This window comes from Phascolarctos cinereus, unplaced genomic scaffold, assembly GCF_003287225.1.
Source record: "Phascolarctos cinereus isolate Bilbo 61053 unplaced genomic scaffold, phaCin_HiC Scaffold_3;HRSCAF=262, whole genome shotgun sequence".
NCBI lineage: Eukaryota > Metazoa > Chordata > Mammalia > Diprotodontia > Phascolarctidae > Phascolarctos > Phascolarctos cinereus.
Window position 1 is genome coordinate 76139867 of NW_027555736.1, and position 20337 is coordinate 76160203.

Genomic DNA, 20337 nt, shown 5'->3' on the forward strand with positions numbered 1-20337 from the left:
GGGTTTTGGTGATTCTGCCTCTTAACCTGATTGCTCCTTCTCAGCCTCCTTTGCTAGATAATAATTCGTGTCACATGCACTAACATGATCTACCTTAAGCCTCTCTCTTTACTTTGTATACTCTCACTTGACATCATCATCTCCCTTGGATTCAGTGGTTATCTCTGGGCACATGATACCCAAATCTGTACAGGCAGCCCTAGTTTCTCTCCCAAGTCCTACGTCACCAACTGCGTTTTGAACATTAAAGACTCAGTGTCCCATGATAGACGTCTCAGACTCAGCTTGTCCATAATAAAACCCATTCTCTTTCCCATTTAACTCACGTCTCTTCTGAATTTTCCTATAACTGTCCAGGGCACAACCATCCTTCCAGATGCTCACACTAACAACCTCAGTGTCTTCATGCACACTTTATTCTCACCCTGCATAGCCAATTGTTGACCAGTTATTGTTTCTGCCTCCACAGCAGCTCTCAGATCCATCATTATCTACTTATACAGTGGCTCCCTTATTTCTAGCCCTCATCACTTGTCACCTGAGTTATTGCAATAGTTGTCTACTCACGTTCTCTGTCTTGGGACTATCCTCATTCCAATTCGTCCTTCATGCGGCCACTAAAGTGGTTCTTTCCTAAAGTCAGAATCTAGACATGTAACATACAGTCTCACACACATGCCCCCTCTCCCCTACCCTGCTCAGTAGATCCTAGTGGCTCTCTCTTAACCTTTATGATCCAGTAGAAACTTCCCTGTTTGTTACTTAAAGTTCTTCCTGAGAAGACCCCTTCCTGGGGTAATAAAGTCACTTTTTCATAAAATTGTAAATCATAACCTACGTTCAAATCTCGGCTGGGAAAATTTTCCCTTAGCTCAGTTCATAGTCCATTATATGATTTGTACCATATTAATTTTAACTTGCTTATATATTTCTATGTAAGTGTTGTTAAGCCTTTTTTTTTCCACAATATTTTATATGTGTATCCAGGAGTACATGTCTGACTCTCAAGTTGTGAATTCTTTAAATAAGGATTTGTTTTGTGTCTCCACGGCATCCAGTTAGTGCCAAAGATTGCAGGTTGGTTGGCTGACAAGTTCTGGATCTGTTATCTGGATATTTCTTCTATTAGGTGAAGGCTGCCCTCTGGGCTCTCCAGGGCGGAACCTCTGTTGTGATTGCTAATGGAACCCATCCGAAGGTCTCAGGCCATGTCATTACAGACATTGTTGAGGGGAAAAAAGTTGGCACTTTCTTTTCAGAGGTGAAACCTGCAGGTAAGTGGAAATTTGTGAGATCACATAGCTTGTGAGTAAATAGCTGACATCCACCTGAATAGACCAAGAGCCCAGAAAAGAGGAATTTGATGAATTTACTTGATTTTTAAAAATATTAAACAATTTATGAGCAGTTTCTGAAACTGCTGGCAGAGTTAGATGCCTCAGTAAATTTTCAGTCTGCATACTTTTTTTCCAGCCCACTACATGTCAGTAGTCCTTTGTGGTTCCTTCTTCTGCTTTGCTCTGCTCAGCAGTACTTCCTGTTCTCCCCAGGTAACTGTGAGAAGAATAAAGCTCCTGATTTCAGAAAATGAGTTCCTAGATAAATACATATTCTGTGGGAAATAGAGGCACAAATTGTATGTCAAATCCAATTAGCTCCTGGGAGTTTATAGCAGAGTTTATTTTAATTGTTGCATTCATCTATTATTCCCTCTTCCCAGAAAGTAGATTATACTGATCCTGGGATGCCACATGAAAAGAAGTTGCCCTTCACTGTCCAAGTATCAAGACCATTGGAAAGAATGCTAACCCAGAGATGACCATGTCTTTCCAACTTGTTTGCAGGTCCTACCGTTGAACAGCAGGGGGAGATGGCTCGATCTGGAGGAAGGACTTTGGCCACTTTGATGCCTGAGCAGGTGAGTTGAGTTTTCCATGTTGTTTCTAGAGAAACAGGGACACGAGCAGACTTTGCCTTTCCAGTTCGCTCTTCATTTAGCCTGTGGCTTTTCAGCCAACTCCATATTTCTCCTTAATGCCGTCTTACTGTTTCCAACTTTATAGTTTTGATCTTGGTTTGCCTTTCTTGGTTTATGTCTTAAGAGGACTAGCAGGGCATAGTGGATAGAGGGCTGGCCTCAGAAAAGTCCTGCCTCTAAGGAATGTTGACTTTGTGATGCTGAGCAAGTCACTTAACCTCTCAGTGATGTATGTAACTCGCCTCAGACTATAGGTACCAGAGGAGATGCTGATCTGCATTGGTAGAAGATATATCCTCCTATGGATGTTGCCTGTACCACTGACATGTCCAGGCCCTCACCCTTTCTTGGCTTTGCCCTGAGGCCTTCCCTTTTTTTTTTCCCTCAGCTGTCCTTGTACTATTTTCCTTTAAAGATAGAAGCATAATGTTCTTTCTATAATTTAGTCATTAAGTTTTGGGGAATGAATGCATAAGGGGAAATTAGAAAATTGGGATACTCCATTTAGCTTGGATATTTACTTGCTGTCACTGTAGACTATGCAGAAAATTGTCTGTTCCCCAGCAGAAAACACATTGGCCTTCCCCCAAGTTCAGTCAGTCAATTGGCAAATAGTTATTAATGGCCTACTAAGTGCCATGTAAGATGGAGCCTGCTGGAAGCTGGCACGGTGTAACCCGATGACATTAGGGACGATAAGGAGGTCTAAGAAGGACTGAGTTGCCTTCTAAGAGACCATCAGATAAAGCCTTGAGGGCTAGTATGTTTCAGTCACTCAAGATGAATGCTGTAGCCTGGGGAAGGGAATGAGGGTTTGGATGACAAATGGAAGCAGGAGAAAGAGCAGAGGAGGACGGTGCCTTCTCACTATGGGATGGGCTAAAGTTCTCATCTGGATCTATAGAATCAGCATGGGTGAGGACTTCTATCTTTCTCTACTATCAAAGTCTACTAAATAAGAATGGTCAAAATAAAAATCTAGAAGCCAAATCTATTTAAAAATCGGTATTTTTGTTATTACTGACAATATGTATGAGAGAAAGAACAGCTTTGTAGCTAGTGTATTGACTTGGGATTGGGAAGACCTGGGCTTGATTTCCAACTCAGCTCTTTATTAGTTGGGTTAAATTTATTAATTCTCTGAGCTTCAGTTGTCTCGTTTTTAAATTGGGGTTAATAATAGCACTCACTTTAAAGGGTTATTGTGAGGGTCAAATGAGAATTTATAAAGTACTTTGCAAAGCTTAAAGCTTGGTATAGAGATTGGCTATTATGGAAAGTGTGATCTAGTGGGTAGAGAGCTAGCTGGACTTTTTAATGAGACGTGTTTCGTGCAAGTTATGTAGACTCTAGGCTTAGGTATGGCATTTGTGTGATTTGTATGGCCTACATTTGTTGTAATTGCTCAATAAATATTTAATAAAGAGAGGGAAAGCAATGTAAAGGAATAAGGGAAGAACAATTGAGGAGAGGTAAAAAATGAGAAAACAGGAAGAAAAAAATGAATGACATTAGGAGATTGTTGCCAAAGACTATTGAAATGTCACTTTAGGAGTAGGGTATCTTATTGGTAATGTGAGTGGTGCATTCTTTGTCTCACTTAAGGTACTTTGCGTTTGTTTCCAACTCTCAAACTCTTGCCTTTCTCTCCAGAGAGCTGAGATTATATACCGTCTGGCTGATCTCCTGACTGACCAGCGGGAAGAGATCCTGTTGGCCAACAAGAAAGACATGGAAGAGGCAGAGGGTAAAGGTAAGCCCATGATCTGAAAATCTGTTGCTTAGGAGATGTATTGCCTCTCCCCCTCCCCCCACCCCATTGTTGTTCTTTTCAAGAAAGGCAAGTCTGTTATGGTAGAAATCATTCTAAAATAAAGGAAAAAAAAACCTTTTTCAAGAAACACTACATTAGTATTTCTGTCTGTTTAGAAGAAGACCTATGTTGAAAGCTTTGTAGAATTGGTGAACACAGTCATAGGTTACTATAACCTGTCCTTTTGTCAGCTGATAAATGTTGAATACCTGTAGGGCTTTTTGCAGTTCCATACAAGGTAGTTTATGATAGTAGTGTCAAACTCATATAGAAACAAGGGGAATTAAACTGTACATAAGGATCTCTGCAGGCTACATGCTGATTTAGAAAACCACATCTTAACATTATCTATGTTGTATTTTCATTTATTTTGTTAAATATTTCCCAATTACATTTTAATCTGATTTGGTCCTCATGTGGGAGTGTTGCAGGCTGCATGTTTGACCCCTCTGATCTATGAAATAATAACAGCCTAGGTTCCGCTTGATAGGTGGCTATACATTGTCCACAGCCAAGTAGGCATCTCCCTATCATTCTCCCTCTTCTGGATCTTCATGAGGTGTGACTATAGAGTAATGATTGCTTTTGTTAATAGCCAGCCTTTCTGTAAAAACAAACACCAGTTGAGGATTGTTACTCGAGGAAGGAGGCTAGTTCTCAGAATATCTGGAGCTCCTATTTTATTCAGATCTGTAGGTCATTCTTTTGAATCTCTTTAGTAGTGACAGATTTTAGAGCTAGAAGCCCTTCCCAGTCAGTGAGCCTGATCCCCTCAGTTACAGATAGGTTAAGAGACTGCTCTGTGGTCTGAGGTTAGTGAGTTGTGGACCTGAGATTTGGAAGACTCGTGGGTATGCTCATTGAGGTGAGAGTCTTAGGAGAGCTGACTGGAGTACAGTGTACACAGAAGGAAGGAGAAGGCTGTTGTCTAGCAGGGTGTTACTGGTAAGTGGGAGTTAACAGCATGGCTGTGCAAAGAACACTGGAACTTAGCTGACAGCTGTACTGGAACACTTCAGTGTTTGTGAAAACTAATACAAGTTATCTGGTTTGATTCTCACAACAGCCCCGAAACAGGTATTTTAGTTATTTGTGTCCCTTTTTGTAGGTCAGGAAACCAAAGCTCGGACTTAAATGACTTGGCCTTCTTTCCCTCTGTGGCATTTGACACTGGACCGCCTTCTCATGGCTGCTCGCTCCTCTGTGGGTTTCCGTGACTGTTCTCTCTGGATCCTCCTCCCACCTCTCTGAGCACTCCACAATCTTGTCTGCTCAGTCATCATTCACATCACCCCCCAAGGCTTGGTCCAAGCCCTCCTCTCTTTTCCTGTGCTGTTTCACTTGGTGACCTCACTAGCTCCCATAGGTTCAGTTATCTCTGTGCACATGTTTCCCATATCTGTTTCTCTAGCCCTGGCCTCTCTCTTGAGCTGCATCATCATATCACCACCTGTCGTTGGTTGCCTCAAGCTAGATGTCCCACAGGCATTTCAAACCAGGCATATTGAAAACAGAAATCATTCTCTTTCCCTCAAAACTCACTTTTTCCCAATCTCCCTGTTAGCATTGAGAGTATCGCTGTCCTTCTGGTCCCACGGGTTCACAACCTCATCATCCTCTTGGCTTCCTCTCACTGGCTCATCCCATGTTTCTAATCCATTGCCAAATTTTGTAATTCCTTTTTCTGCGTCTTTCAGAACTTTCCTCTTTTTGCTACACTACTCAAATTCAGGCCCTCATCATTTCTCACTTCAGCATTAGTCTTTTAATTGATCTTTTCTGCCTAGTTTTCTCCCTATGCTGCTGCCAAAACAAAGTGATTTTTCTAAGACATAGGTCTGATCATCTCCCACTCCAACTCGTTAAACACCAGTGGCTTCCTGTTTTGTTGTTCTTTTGTTTGGTGGCGTCCAACTCTTCATGACCCCATGGACCATAGCATGCCGGGCCCTTCTGCCCTCTTGTATCTGTCAAAGTCTGTCCAAGCTCGCAGTCGTTGCTTCCATGACGCTGTTTGTCCATCTTATCTTCTGCTGTCCTTTCTTCCTTTTGCCTTCAGTCTCTCTCAACAGCAGTCTTTTCCGCTGAGTCCCATCTTCCCATTATGTGGCCAAAGTATTTAAGCTTCAGCTTCAGTTTTTGACTTTCCAGTGGATAGTCTGAGTTAATTTTTTTAATTTTATTTTTAATTTCTGCAGTAAAACATATTTCCATAACATAGTGTAATTAAAAATAAGTTGATTGCACAAGAGACTGCAAATATATTAAGTATAGCTTGTACCTTTTAAATATATAATAAAGTTATCATGCACATTTCTTTTTTTGTTTTAGCTTTTTTTCTTCCCCACACCCCGAGATGGCTACCATTAGACACAAATATGTGTGTGTGTGTGTGTGTGTGTGTGTGTGTATGTAAAATCATTCTATATATACTTCAGTTCTTTTTCTGAATGCACATAATGACTTCTTTTATATGTCCTTTGTAGTTAATTTGGGTATTTGTAATAGTCAAAATGACTTACTTGCTCAAAGTTGTTCTTAAAACAGTATTGCTGTTATTGTATACAATGTTCTCTTAGTTCTGCTCGTTTTACTCTTTATTATTTTGTACAAATCTATCCATGTCTTTCTAAAATCATTGAGCTCATTATTTCTTATAGCACGGTAGTATTCATCATGATCATATACCACAATTTGTTCAGCCTTTCCACAATTGACAAGCATCCCTGCAATTTCCAGTTCTTTGCCACCACAGAGAGAACTGCTATAAATATTTTAGAACATATAGGTTCTTTTCTTTTCTCCCTAATAATCTTTGGAAATAGACCTAGTAGTGGTATTGCTGGGTCAAAGTCAAAGGTGTCATTTTATACCCATCAGATTGGCTAAAATGATCGAAGGGAAAAGTGACAAATATTGGAGGGGATATGAAAAAAATTGGTTCACTAATTCATTGTTGGTGGAACTGTGAACTGATCTAATCATTTTGGAGAGCAATCTGGAATTGAGTTAATTTCTTTTTAAGTATTGACCAATTTGATTTCCTTGCTGTCTAGAAGACTACAAGTCTTTTCCAATACCACAATTTGAAAGTTTCAATCATGCAGAGTTCAGCTTTCCTTGTAGTCCAACCTTTACCACTCTACATGTGCTACTTGAAAAACCGTAGTTTTGACCATAATGAACCTTTGTTGGCAAGATAATGTCCCTGCTTTTTAGTATGCTGTCCAGATTTGCCATTCTGGCAGCTTGGTGGCACAGTGGATAGAGCTCTGGGCCAGTCAGGAAGAATTACTGAGTTCAAATCCAGCCTCAGACACTTAATAGCTGTGTGACCATGGGCAAGTCACTTAACCCTGTTTGTCTCTGCTTCCTCATCTACAAAATGAGCTGGAGAAAGAAATAACAAACTACTCTAGTGTCTTTGCCAAGAAAACCCCAAATGGGGTCATGAAGAGTCAGGCACAACTGAACGACAATCAGATTTGCCATGGTTTTCCTTCCAAGGAGCAAGTGTCTTATAACTTCATGGCTGCACTCACCGTCTGCAGTGATCTTGGAGCGCAAGAATATAAAATCTGACATTGCTTCCATTTCTTCTCTCTCTGTTTGCCAGCAAGTGATGGGACCAGTTGCCAAGATCTTAGATATTTCAGTGTTAAGCTTCAAGCCAACTTTTATACTGTCCTTTTTCACTCTCATAGAGACTTCTTATTTCCTCTTCACTTTCTGCCATTAGAGTGGTATCATCTGCCTATCAGATTGTTGATATTTCTCTCTGCAGACTTAATTCTGGCTTTTGATTCATCCATTTTACATGATGTATATACGTAAGATGTATATATTCACATGATGGCTTTTCTTATGATGCATAATCTTAAACTAGTCAGTTGTTTCGTGTTTGATTCTAACCGTTGCTTCTTGGCCCCCACACGGGTTCCTCAGGAGACAGGTAAGATGATCTGGTGCTCCCTTCTCTTTAAGGACTTACCACATTTTGTTATGATCCACGCAGTTGAAGGCTTTAGTGTAGACAAGCAGAAATAGATGTTTTTCTGGAGCTCCCTTGTTTTCTCCATAATCCAGTGAATGTTGACAATTGGTCTCTAGTTCTTTTGCCTGTTTGAAAAACAGCCTGTTCTTATGATCATTCTCAGTTCACAGGTTGTTGAAGCCTAGGTTGCAGGATCTTAAGTATAATCTGCTAGTGTGTGAAATGAGGGCAGTTGTCTGGTTTTTCGAATATTCTTTGGCATTACTCTTAACCCTTTAGGATTGGGACATAAGCTGACCTTTTCCAAATCTAGTGGCCACTGTTAAATCTTCCAAATTTGCTAGCATATTAAGTACAGTACTTTAACGGCATCACTAGCCTTATTGTTTTTTGTGCTTTTTTGCTTTTTTTGGTGAGGCAATCGGGGTCAAATGATTTGTGACCCGGGGTCACACAGCTAGTAAGTGTCAGGTGTCTGAGGCCAGATTTGAACTTTGGTCCTCCTGACTCCAAGTTCCATCCACTGCGCCACCTAGCTGCCCCCTACTGGCCTTATTGTTAAAAGTGCTTCCTAAGGCCCACTTGACTTCATTGTCTAGGATGTTCTGCTCTAGATCAGTAACCACACATATCTGTGATGTTAAGTTCTTTTTTTGTATAGTTCTTTGTTGCATTCTTGCTACCTGTTAACCTCTTCTGGTTAATCTCTTTTTGTCGTTTATCATACCCATTCTAGCAGGAAACACTCCCTGGATGTCTCCAATTTTCCTATTTCTATTGTTTTCTTCTATTTCTTTGCATTGCTTATTTAAGAAAACCTTCTCTCTCCTTGCTGTTCTCTGAAATTTTGCATTCAATTGGGTATATCTTTCCCTTTCACTTTCCTTCTTTTCCTCCCTATTATCCCTTGATCAAATAGAAATTCTTCTGTATGGCCTTGAAAGCTCTGCACGATGTGATCCTTTCCTATATTTCCAGTCTTTTAACACTACTACCTTCCATGTACTCTTCAGTCCAGCCATGCTGGCTGTTCTTCATTCGTAGAGCTCTCTCTCTTTTCTTCATGCCTTTGCAGTAGGTGTCCCCCAAGGCTGGAATGCTCTCCCTCCTAATTCCTGCCTCTCGGAATCTCTGGCTTCCTTTAAGATAGAACTTCCTTTAAAAAGTGCCGGTGCCTTCCCCTTTAAATCTGTCTTCCATCTAGTCTATATGTATCTTGTATGTACTTTTTTATGTACTTCTTGTTTCCTCCCATTAGAACGTAAGCTCCTGGAGGGCAAAGATTGGTTTTGCCTTTTCCTTGTATCCTCATTGCTTAGCACAGTGTCTAGCACATAGCAAGCAGTACTTGTTGACTGACTGACACAGAGACAGACCTTTGGATGGAGTGGATGGTAGGGGAAGGTGCTAAGAAAGGATGGGAACCCCAAGGAGCAGGACTAGAGGAGGAGCCAAACAGATTCTAAGGGGAGTGGAACAGCGCCAACTTGGAAGAAACTTTTTAGTTTTGGAGAAAATCCCTAGTATGTAGTAAAGTGGTTGGATATTGTGTCTTGCTGTACTTCCTGCCATAGTAGACAGGACAAGGCTAATGAAGGGGGAAAAGTTAGAAACCCCGGGGCACAGACTTTGGAAGGGGATGTTGCCTCACCTTCCTAGGGGTGTGGCGGAAGGCTTCCTCAAGAAAGTGGCAAAGAGAGTCCAGCTGGGGGAGTGGGACCACACTGCACCTGAGTCAGCTTTGGATTTTCTGGTCTGTATACATCATGGCAATTTAGAGTCATTAAACCTTTCCTGTTCAAGGAGGAAATGCATCGGGCAGAACCTGGACAAAAAGTTAGAGGTTCAACAAAATAAGGCTAATAATGGCTATTTAAGTGGAGTGTAGTCATTGTTTTATTAGTATTTTTGGATTTGAAAATATGGTTGAGACACCAGCTACTGTTTGTATTCTTCACTTTCCTGCCTTTAGTTTTCTTAGATTTTAATCAGATTTCATCTTGTGAAATGTTTGGAAAGTACATCAAAATAAAAATTTTAAAATATCCCCTAAGAAAAAGTATAAGATAAACCATAGAACTGAGTAGAAAACGTAATCTTACACTTACTGAGTTTGTGGGTTTCTTGTATAGAGCAGAGATTCTGGGCATCTGACTCCTGTCTCACAGACTTTTTCTCAGCAGTGTTTGACAGTGCAGTGCTCTGTGTAGCCAGCAGGTGTCGCTGCAACGTAACCTACACTGATAACAGTTGCAGAGAGTGTGCTTTATGAACCTTGAGATGGAGCCCACAAAGTTGGCTGAGCACTTAAGTGCGGTGATCCTTACACCAGGTGTATGTGTGGTGTGTTTTATTCAACTTTTTTCATCTTGTCAAGTGGAATAATCAGGAGACCTGAGTTTCTATTCTATATATGTATTGGCCAGTATTATTTACTTTAATGAGTGTATTTGCCTACAGTTGTACTGATCCAGAATAAGGTCAGTAAAGAGGATAGAATTTAGTATTAAAAATAATAGAGGGGCAGCTAGGGGGCACAGTGGATAGAGCACCAGCCCTGGAGTCAGGAGGACCTGAGTTCAAATCCAGCCTCAGACACATCACACTTTCTAGCTATGTGACCATGGGCAAGTCACTTAACCCTATTGCCTAGCCAAAAATAATAGAGGATGAAGTTTTCAGTAAAGTCTAATCTCTTAACCTCCCATTACAATGGAAACATTTTTACCATGATTTTTTGCAAATATCCCCTCCTTTTTACTGAGGAGTGTTTCTCAAGAAGAATTACTAAATTGTTTGTATTTTTGCTTTTATGTACAGAAATGTTGTATTTTCATGGGATCGTAGATTTGTAGCCATCAAGGATCTTAGGCCGTCTAGTACAACTCCTCATTTTACAGATGAGGAGCCTCAGATGTAAGCGTTCAGGTGATATGATCATAGTAGCAGTAAATGGCCAAGTCCAGCCGTATGCAACCCTTCCACTTTCATGTTTTCAGAACAATGCAGGGTTGCTTTCTTCAAGTTCTGTTTGCACCCAAATCAGCAATATTTTATGGAGAAATTTGCCTTTCTTGGCACTAAGCCAGGAGTCTGAGGGGTGGCATCTTTCTTAACCTGATTTCCTGCTCCTTTCTTTTCCAGCTTTGTCTTATTTTACAACTCTCCCCTTCCCCTCCCCCCCCCACTCCCCTGTCATTTATTCTGTGCTCTAGTCAGACCAGCCTCTGTGTCCTGATCATTCCCCACTGGACGTCAGAATTAGGAACAGTGGGCGGATCTAACAAAGAGGCCAATTGAAGCTCAATGTCAGGAAAATTTTCATAACCCTTGGAACTATGCAAACATGGGATGAGCTGCCTTGGGAGGAATTATAGGTCTTCTCCAGCCCCACTGGAGATCTAAAAGAAGTCCGTCTGGTGCCTTGTCCAGGGGAACCTCATTCATGTGTAGACTGACCTAGAGGGCCTTTGTGGTTCTTTCCAATATAGGGTTTTTTGTGATTCTGTGAATATGCCATGTTCTCTCTGTGCTCTTCCCTGTGTCTAGCATGTTGTCCTTCCTCTTCCTGCCATTTGATTCCTACTTGACCCTAAAAGCCTAAGTCAGTGATGAGGTCAAGCCACTTCATCCAGGAAGGTTTCTTTGATATTCAGTATGTGTTGCTAACAACTGTGCCCCATGACATCCTTCAGTATTTGATTTTGCCCTCTCTAACACACTGGCTATGCACTGTAGTATCTGCTTCTATGTCTTATTGTCCCACGAGTCTGAAAGCTGCCAGAGGTCAGAAATTTCATTTTAATTAAATTTTACAATACCTCAATACAGGTACTGCTCCCAGTAACAACTTAATTTTTATTTCTTAAACTGAAGTATGTTCTTAAGCCTGTCACATTCTAGAAATTCTAAATTATTGGAAGAATTGAATAGGTGCAAATTCTAGGTTGTATTGCTAACATAGCTGAATTAACTCATCAAAAGCTGCCATAGAATGGTGGGATTTTGATGTTTTGGTTGTTTTTATCTAATGGCTGGTGAGAGGCAAGGGAAAATGGGGGCTTGATGTATCCTAGGATTGAATGGACTATTGAGTGAGGCTGATGAATGCCTTGGGTCCTTCCAGTGTATCTGCCTATGATAGCAAAGATGCAAAACAAGCAAAGGCAAAAGGGGGTTGAATGACTGTGTTTTGGTGAATGTTTCCCACTCAGTCCCTGCCTTGGCAATTCTAAAATCACAAAGGGAAACAAAATTGACTTAGGAACAAAATTTTAATTAAATTGTAGAGCTGTAAATTTTCACATTCCATAATTAACTGTTAATAACTTTTAGTTTGCGATTGGAAATACTGTATTTAGAAGTTTGCCAATTTATTATTAACCTTCCACACTTACTGTTCTCTTATTCCAGGGAGACTAGCATCCCCTCTGCTAAAACGATTGAGCTTGTCTACATCTAAATTGAATAGTTTGGCCATTGGATTACGTCAGATTGCTGCTTCTTCCCAGGACAGTGTTGGGCGTGTCTTGCGCAGGACAAGAATTGCGAAAGATTTGGAACTAGAGCAAGTTACTGTCCCAATTGGAGTCCTTCTGGTGATTTTTGAATCCCGCCCTGATTGTCTTCCCCAGGTATGGAGCAGCAACACCCTGTTTGCTGGGATTTGACCCAAGCATTTTCAAGATTTGACACTGATTTCCTCAGAAGAGGCTTTTCAAGATTTTATTCTCAGATCTTCCTTAGTCACTTTGATTTCTGTTATGTTTCTTGACTTGGTACCTATCCCATGTACTAATTGGTGGAGAGCTAGAAGGGAAGTAGTCTCCTGAGGTCACAGAGTAAAATACAAAACATTGTTATACAGTTTAGTGCTTAACTTTCCTGACCCATTCAGTCTTTAGTATTTCAGTGCCCCTGATTTTTAGACCTGATGGTGGCCATTCTGACAAAGGGACCTTTTTAATTAACACAAAATGCCTGGCTAGACGTAGAACTTGTGTTTAAAAGAGCTTCAATAAATGGATAAAAACATGGAACGTGGATTACCTGAATAGATTTCAGGGTCATACCAATTGTCAATAGTGTTCATGTAATCCTAATGATAGAGACATTTACTTCAGGAAGGGCCAAGTAATCTTAAAGGCATGCTCTGCTTCTGTTAGCTTAAGCCCTCCAGGGAAAGAATCTCTATTGCACAGCCCAGTACCCTGATAGCAACTCCTGTGTAAGTATTCTAGCCACAAGATAGCAAAAGAAAGCTTAATTACTATGAGATAAAAGGACAACCACCATACTGCAACATCCCACAGAGCCCCCAAGTGATATTCCTAATGTTATGTCATAGAATTTCTGAGATGGAAGGGATATCAGAGATCAGCTAGTCTAGCTATAGGGTCTCACTAAAATCCTCTCAACATTATTCTTGATAAGTGATCATCCAGTTAGTTATTACTGAAGAATTGCAGTGAGGAGGAATCCATTACCATCCTAGACTACTTGAGCTGTTTTAGGATACTTTAAATGGTTAGGAAATTGTGCCTGAATCATGCCTAAATCTACCCCTTCAGCTTGTACCCATTGTCCTCGGGGATCAGGTAGGATTCCTTTTCTGCCTGACAGCCTGCCCTTCACATGGTGAAGATTAGCATCATGTCTCTACCCCTCTGTCATACTCTCTGCCCACAAGTGTTTCTTGTCCAGGTTCTAGTTCCAGTTCCCTTAATTATCCAAGATTTTCTGCAGCCAGTCTATGTTCTTCTTAAAATGTGGTGCCCAAAACTGGACCTAGTTCTCCAGATGTGGTCCAGTGAAAGTAGAGTCCTGGGGAACTGCCATTTCCTTTGTTTTGGTCACTCTTCCTCTCAGTGAAGTCTAGGATAGCTTTAGCTTTTTTTTGCCATTTCTCATTAAAATTCTCACATCTTCTCCATAGTGTGTGTTTGTGTAGTTATACCTTCCTGTCTTATATTTGTGAAGTCGAATTTTTACATCCAAGCATATGACTTTATCTTTGATTTTATTAGGTGTGGTCCATTTTTCTAGCTTGCCAAGTTATTTTGGATGTTCAGCTGCTGTCCAGCATGTTAACTGTTCCAGAGTTATATAAATGTGCTAACTTGGCAACCAAGACTTTATAGATTTACCCAAATAACTTGGGTTAACAGGCACAGGGCCAAGTACAGATCCCTGAGGCACTCCACTAAAGACCAGCCCTCCAAACTGACATTGACCCATTAATGACTATTCTTCAGAGATGATCATTTATCTGGTTCTAAATCCATCTAATTTTATTGCCATCTAGCCCAGATCTTTCCATGTTACAGAGATAGCATAAGAGCTTTCATCAGATGATTTCATAAACACTAAGTCTATTTTTACAGCATTCCTTGATTTACCAGTCTGGTTATTCTGTCAGAAAACGAAATGAGACTAACGTGGTATAATCAGTTTTAATGAAGCCATGTGCTGTTTTATCGATGTTTCCGTTGTTATCTGCTCATGAACCATTCCTTTAATATTGTACACTAAAATGTTGCCAGGAATAGAAGTCAAACTCACCAACCTCTGCTTTACACATTTTACTTGCTTCCTTTTTTTTAAGATTGGTCTATTTCTAGTCCTTTGGCAGCTCTTCTATTCTGCAAGATCTTTAAAAGGTCACCAGTTCATCCACAGATGTATCCTGTACTACTGAGACTCTTTCAGTCATTGCAGTGAAATCCACTCTTCTCCCTCATCCTCTCAAGGATCTTGCATCCTCTGCTAGTTGGAGTCCTGTCTGTGGGGCTCAGGTCCTAAGTCTCTTCTTGGGTCATTGCATGGTCCATTCAGTGTCCAGGCTGTTTTCTACCCAGATAAGCAGTTATTTTATAGAAGTCCTTGTGCTCACACTGAGCGACCACAGCAAGTGATTCTTCATCTCGAGGTGTTCATGAAGCCATCAGCGCAGAATGTTTTGGACGCCCTTATGATACACCACCTCCTCTTGACCGTCATTGTGGCCGGTGTCATTAAAACATTAAGCAGAATGGCTAAACCTTAAGTCTAGCCTGGGGAATCTCTATTTCCACAAGTGTGGGCTGGAGTGTCCCTCACCTAAGAAATGATGCTCAAGCTATCCAGGGACTGGCAGGTTCCATCCTCTCTTCTCCTACTTATTCATATTAAACTGTGGCAGATTATCTAAGATTCACAAAAACATGTGTCCAGGTGACTCTGCACCACTCACCTGGTAAAATTGCAGCTTAGTCATTTACCTTGGGATGTTTCCTGTGACGGTTGTCCTCCCAGCTCTCCTAGGTGTGGTGCTGGGAAGGTTACTGTTTACACGGAGGAGGAGCTTTGGGAATTCTTGTTTCAATTTACGTGAATAATATTGAGCTTCTGCTTTTTGTCCCATCTTTGATCTTTAGGTGGCTGCCTTGGCTATCGCAAGTGGCAATGGCTTGCTTCTGAAAGGAGGAAAAGAGGCAGCCCACAGCAACCGAATTCTGCATCATCTAACTCAGGAGGCACTCTCCCTCCATGGGGTCAGGGACGCGGTGCAGTTGGTAGGTTTGCAGATATGAATTAAGGAACAACCAAAAGAAATTCTGGGGCATATTGGAGATGAATGGGGAGGGAGGGATGAGAGTGATGCTTAGGCATGCATGGAGCCAGGCTTTGTTTCTTCAAACCAAACTTGACTGAGTGATATACGGATTTCACACATATAAGGATTTGGTAGACACCAAGGATACAGAGGGTTTAGGCATTTTCCTTTCCTTCAAGGGGCTAATTAATTAAGTAAATGGGGTACATATCTAAAAATAAATTTAAAATAACACATTATGCTAAAAAATTTTAATAACTAGCATTTAATAGCGCTTTAAGGTTTTGCAGAGCTCGATACAAACTTTATCTCATTAGAACCTCACAGCAGACCTGTGAGGTAGGGATTGTTATCCCCATTTTAAAGATGAGAAAGCTCAGACTGAGTTTTCAGACTCAGCTCAGAGTCATACAGGAAGTAAGGTGTGGAGGTGGGATTTGAACTCAGGTCTTCCTGAGTCCATGTGCAACGCTTATACTGGGCTGCTGCTAAGAGAGTGCTGTAGGCAGCATGTGCCATGCTACATAAGAAAAGGAAGTGATTGTGGAGAATGGCAACAATTCAGGAAGGTTTCTAGGGTATGGGACTCGAGTAGCTCTGAGGTAGAGGGGACCAAGATGAGAGGAGGTGATGGAGCATGGGAGGGGATAGGGCTGTAGCCCGGGCTTTGGCCTCCTGAAGAGAATGAGGGCAGGGGCAGCAGTGAATGCAGTGCTAGGGAGGTTTCCAATCACCAGGCTCAACTCTGACTCCTTTCCCCATCTCGTGGTAACGCTGATGTTGTGGGACCTAGTCTCAGTTTTCTCATCTTTTAAGTGAGAATAATAATGTCAGCATGGTACAGTAGACCTAGGTTTGATTCTTGGGTCAGCCCTATGACAATTTTTGTGGCCTTGGGTCTGTTTCCTTAGCTATCAAATGATGAGGTTAGGCTAGAATTCCGATGCTAAGTGATGTCTAAGCTCCCTCCAAGCCTGGATTTCTTAGCCTTTTTGTGTTCTGGACCCCTTTGGCACATCCCTCTCTCAGAATAAGGTTTTTAAATACTTAAAACAAATAAAAACATATCAGAATGTTCCAAAAAAACAAGTTCATGGCCTTTAAGTAAGGATTGCTGCTTTATTCTCTAAATTTTATAATCCTAGTACTTATTACTAGATGTTTGACCATGGTGGCATTGAAAACCCTGCCCAATCGGGCTCCTCTCTTCCTACCACTCCGCTTTTATTTCATAGCACTCCTCCCTTCTCAGCATTCTGCTTTGCATTGGCTTTCTTTGTCTTCCTGTGGGTGGTGGCATCCCCCCACTGAGGAGCATCTTCCCCAGGGGCCCCCATATCTGGCTTACGCTCTGCATATACTCTCTCCTCTTTGACTCTGGAGCTTCCTTGAGAGCTTGGCAGAAGGGCCACTGGGGACAGGAGGCTTTCCTCAAGCTCCCAGGAATTGTTATCACCTTATCCTTCTTGAAACTGCTTTGCATATACTTTGTATTTACTTAGTTGTGTACATCTTTTCTCACTGCCACCATGAGTCCAGTAAAATGGAAGCTCTGTAAGGGCAGGCACTATTTCATTTTTCATGTTTTGTGTTCCCATTTCCTACCACGGTGCCTTGTACATGTCAGTGCCCAACATAGGAAAATTTGGAAAGCAATAATTTTGTGGAAAATGCAGTTGGCAACATGGGAATGGAGTTTAGGAGAGAAATCTGAGAGTCATGTACATAGGATGATGCTTGATTTGTGAGAGCTGATGAAATCACTGAGGACAGAGTATAGAAAGAAAAGACAAGTTAGGCTGGGTTAGAGCTTTGGGGATGTCCATGCTGAGTGGTGGGTAGAGGAAAATTATTTGGAAAAGTGGACTGAAAAGGAATGGTTGGGCCAGTAGGAGGGAAACAGAGAGCATTGCCATGGAGGCCGTGTGAGGGAAGAGGTATTGGAGGGTCTCAGAAGCTGTAGAGGAGGGAGATAGAACTCTGAGAGGAGAGCCAGCTGACATCTCTGCTTTCCCTCATGTACAATTAGCTATTATTCTTCTTTTGTGAAGGTTTTAGATTCCTAATGATCAAGGGCTATCATCTTTTCTGAAATGCTGTCTTGGCTCACTAAGCACTTAACATTGTATTTGGTGAACAGAGTGTGTAGGGGGAACTGACTAGGTTTCCTTCCTCGGTCCTCACAGGTGAATACTAGAGAAGATGTTGAGGACCTTTGCCGTCTAGATAAGCTGATTGACCTGATCATTCCACGTGGCTCCTCTCAACTGGTCAGAGACATTCAGAAAGCTGCCAAAGGAGTACCGGTGATGGGTCACAGTGAAGGAATCTGCCACATGTATGTAGACACCGAGGCTAGTGTTGATAAGGTCACCAGACTAGGTAAGATGAAGAGGTTAGACTTCATTTATTGGGAATTTTTTCCCCTCTCAGAACTCTTAATTTCAGCACCTATCTATTCTTTTCCTTTCAGTGAGAGACTCCAAGTGCGAATATCCAGCTGCTTGTAACGCACTGGAAACGCTGCTAATCCACCGAGATCTACTGAGAACGCCATTGTTTGACCAGATCATTGACATGCTGAGGGTAGAACAGGTGAGGTCATCAGCAAATGGCCATTTGTGGCTGCTGTCGGGCTGAAGATCACTGGGATTGTTTTTCCTCTCACCCCCGAGGTAGCAGGTACTCTGTTTTACCATGTGAATCTGAGGAGCGGTGCAGACATACATCCATGATTACATGATTATCTTTACTCTTCCTTTCTAGTCTATTGCTGGAGAAGGAGGAACCAATCAAGACATGCAGGTTGGGGGTTGTGGTGGAGGCATAAAGGGTGGTGCCTGCTCTGTTGTATTCCTTCTCTGTCTATCAACCATACAAAATAACCTGGACACAAAAGAGAGAAACTTGCCAAGTGAATGTGTGTTTGTATTTGAGCTCATGCATGTATGCCCACAGATCCTACAGTATAATCAGTCAGTCAGTAGACACTTATTAGTATTCATTATGTGCCAGGCTCTGGTGTTAGGTCACAGTGCCTGAAGTTTGAATACATTATGTTGCTTGAATATTTATTGGAATCTCAAATAGACCAACCCAAAATAAGAGGCTGCATTTTATCATAGTGATTTTAATCCAGGTTTTCCCATACATGGGGTGTCTCCACTTATCTCAGAAGTCATCACAAGGTCAATGAATTCATTTTATAAATAAACACCATATTGTAAAAGAAAACAGTTTTGGAAGGCTTAATAACTGATCAGTGCAGTGACCTGCCATGGGACATGTGATGAGTATGTTGCTCACTTCTGACACAGAAATCATGGACTCAGAATGCAGAAATAAACATACATTTCTGAATATAGCCACTATGTGATATGTTTTTCTTGACTATACTTATTTGTTACAAGATTTTTTCTTTCTTTCAGTTTTTAATTAGGACATATTTAATGTGGGGAAAAGGGGTTAGCAATACTGATGCCACCAAAAAAAGTGACTTGTTGAAACTTTTTATTTTAATGTACAGAAGAGAACAGAAGGAGGTTCAGAAGGAAGCACAGATGAGCAGGACGTTTTTTGAAAATATATTTAAATTTAAATTAAATAATATTACATTTAATTAATTAAATTATTTGTTTAATTAAATTGAATTTAAGTAAATAAATAAATTTATATTAAAATTAAAAATAAGCAGAGGCAGCTAGGTGGTGCAATGGATAGAGCACTGGCCCTGGAGTCAGGAGGACCTGAGTTCAAACCTGGTCTCAGACACATAACAATCACTAGCTGTGTGACCCTGGGCAAGTCACTTAACCCCAATTGTCTTACCAAAAAAAGAGAAAGAAAAGAAAAAGCAGTATAAAATACAGATTTCTAGTTTGATATGTAATCTTCCTATTGTTATCAATATGAAAATACTTTTTTCGGTATTTAAGTTCAAAATAAAAAGAAAGGATAATTGAGAGAGAAAACAATATTAGGAAAGAATTGTGATTTTTAGCTAAGTATTCATTTAACTAAAATTCTGTTAGAGTAGAAGAATTTAAGTTACGATGAAGCCATATCCATTAATAAATGCCTTGTATAGAGTGGACATTTAATATTTATTGACTTCTACCCAAAATCCTCGATCTTTAATGTAATCATTGTTCTTGCTCCCTGGTCTCTTAGAACCTTTTGCTTTAGGAGAAAAAGAATTTGGTCTTTGGCCTGTCAGCACATCCTGGATGACTAGAAGTTAGCTCTAGATAGAAGGGTGTTTTGGTGGATTAATTACATGAGTGGAGAATTTCATGCTGTAATTTGACCAGTCGTCATAAATATTAACTTAAAGGGAAAGGGCCTTGGGATATCTTGGATTTAGATCTAAGAGAGAAAATGTGGGCTTTCTTTCTTTCTTTTGTTTTTGGTTACCCTCTGTATTTTCTTTTGTTTAGGTGAAAATTCACGCGGGTCCCAAGTTTGCTTCCTATTTGACTTTCAGCCCTTCTGAGGTTAAATCCCTTCGGACAGAGTACGGAGACCTAGAATGTTGTATTGAAGTGGTGGACAATGTACAGGATGCCATTGACCATATCCACAAATATGGCAGCTCCCACACAGATGTCATTGTTACAGAAAATGGTCAGTAAGAAGTCTTAAAGGGGATATGACTAATGGATGACTGTCCAGAGATCAGTGTGGTAGCTTCCAGCCATTTTACTTGAGCACAGCTGGTTGCTTCCCATCCTTATCCTTTCATGGCTGTCATGAGGAGCTCCTATGCTTGTGCCAGTACATGATATAGCCTTTCTGTTTATACTTACCAAACTATTAGGTTCTCTCTCTCTCTCTCTCTCTCTCTCTCTCTCTCTCTCTCTCTCTCTCTCTCTCTCTCTCTCTCTCTCTCTCTTTCTCTCTCTCTGTGTATATATATATATATGTGTATGTATGTATGTATATATATGTATATATAAACA

At 40.9% G+C, this 20337-nt stretch overlaps 1 protein-coding gene across 3 annotated transcripts in view; it reads left to right on the forward strand.

Annotated features, from left to right (window-relative positions):
* The window catches only part of ALDH18A1 (aldehyde dehydrogenase 18 family member A1), a 66244-nt gene that overhangs the window by 39889 nt on the left and 6018 nt on the right, over window positions 1–20337 (forward strand). For all 3 annotated transcript variants that reach the window (XM_020996980.2, XM_020996981.2, XM_020996982.2), the window contains 8 exons: window positions 1130–1274; window positions 1845–1918; window positions 3632–3731; window positions 12199–12419; window positions 15201–15338; window positions 17566–17761; window positions 17853–17974; window positions 19816–20002. In XM_020996980.2, coding sequence (XP_020852639.1) covers window positions 1130–1274; window positions 1845–1918; window positions 3632–3731; window positions 12199–12419; window positions 15201–15338; window positions 17566–17761; window positions 17853–17974; window positions 19816–20002 — 1183 coding nt within the window. The remainder of the gene's footprint in view (window positions 1–1129; window positions 1275–1844; window positions 1919–3631; window positions 3732–12198; window positions 12420–15200; window positions 15339–17565; window positions 17762–17852; window positions 17975–19815; window positions 20003–20337) is intronic.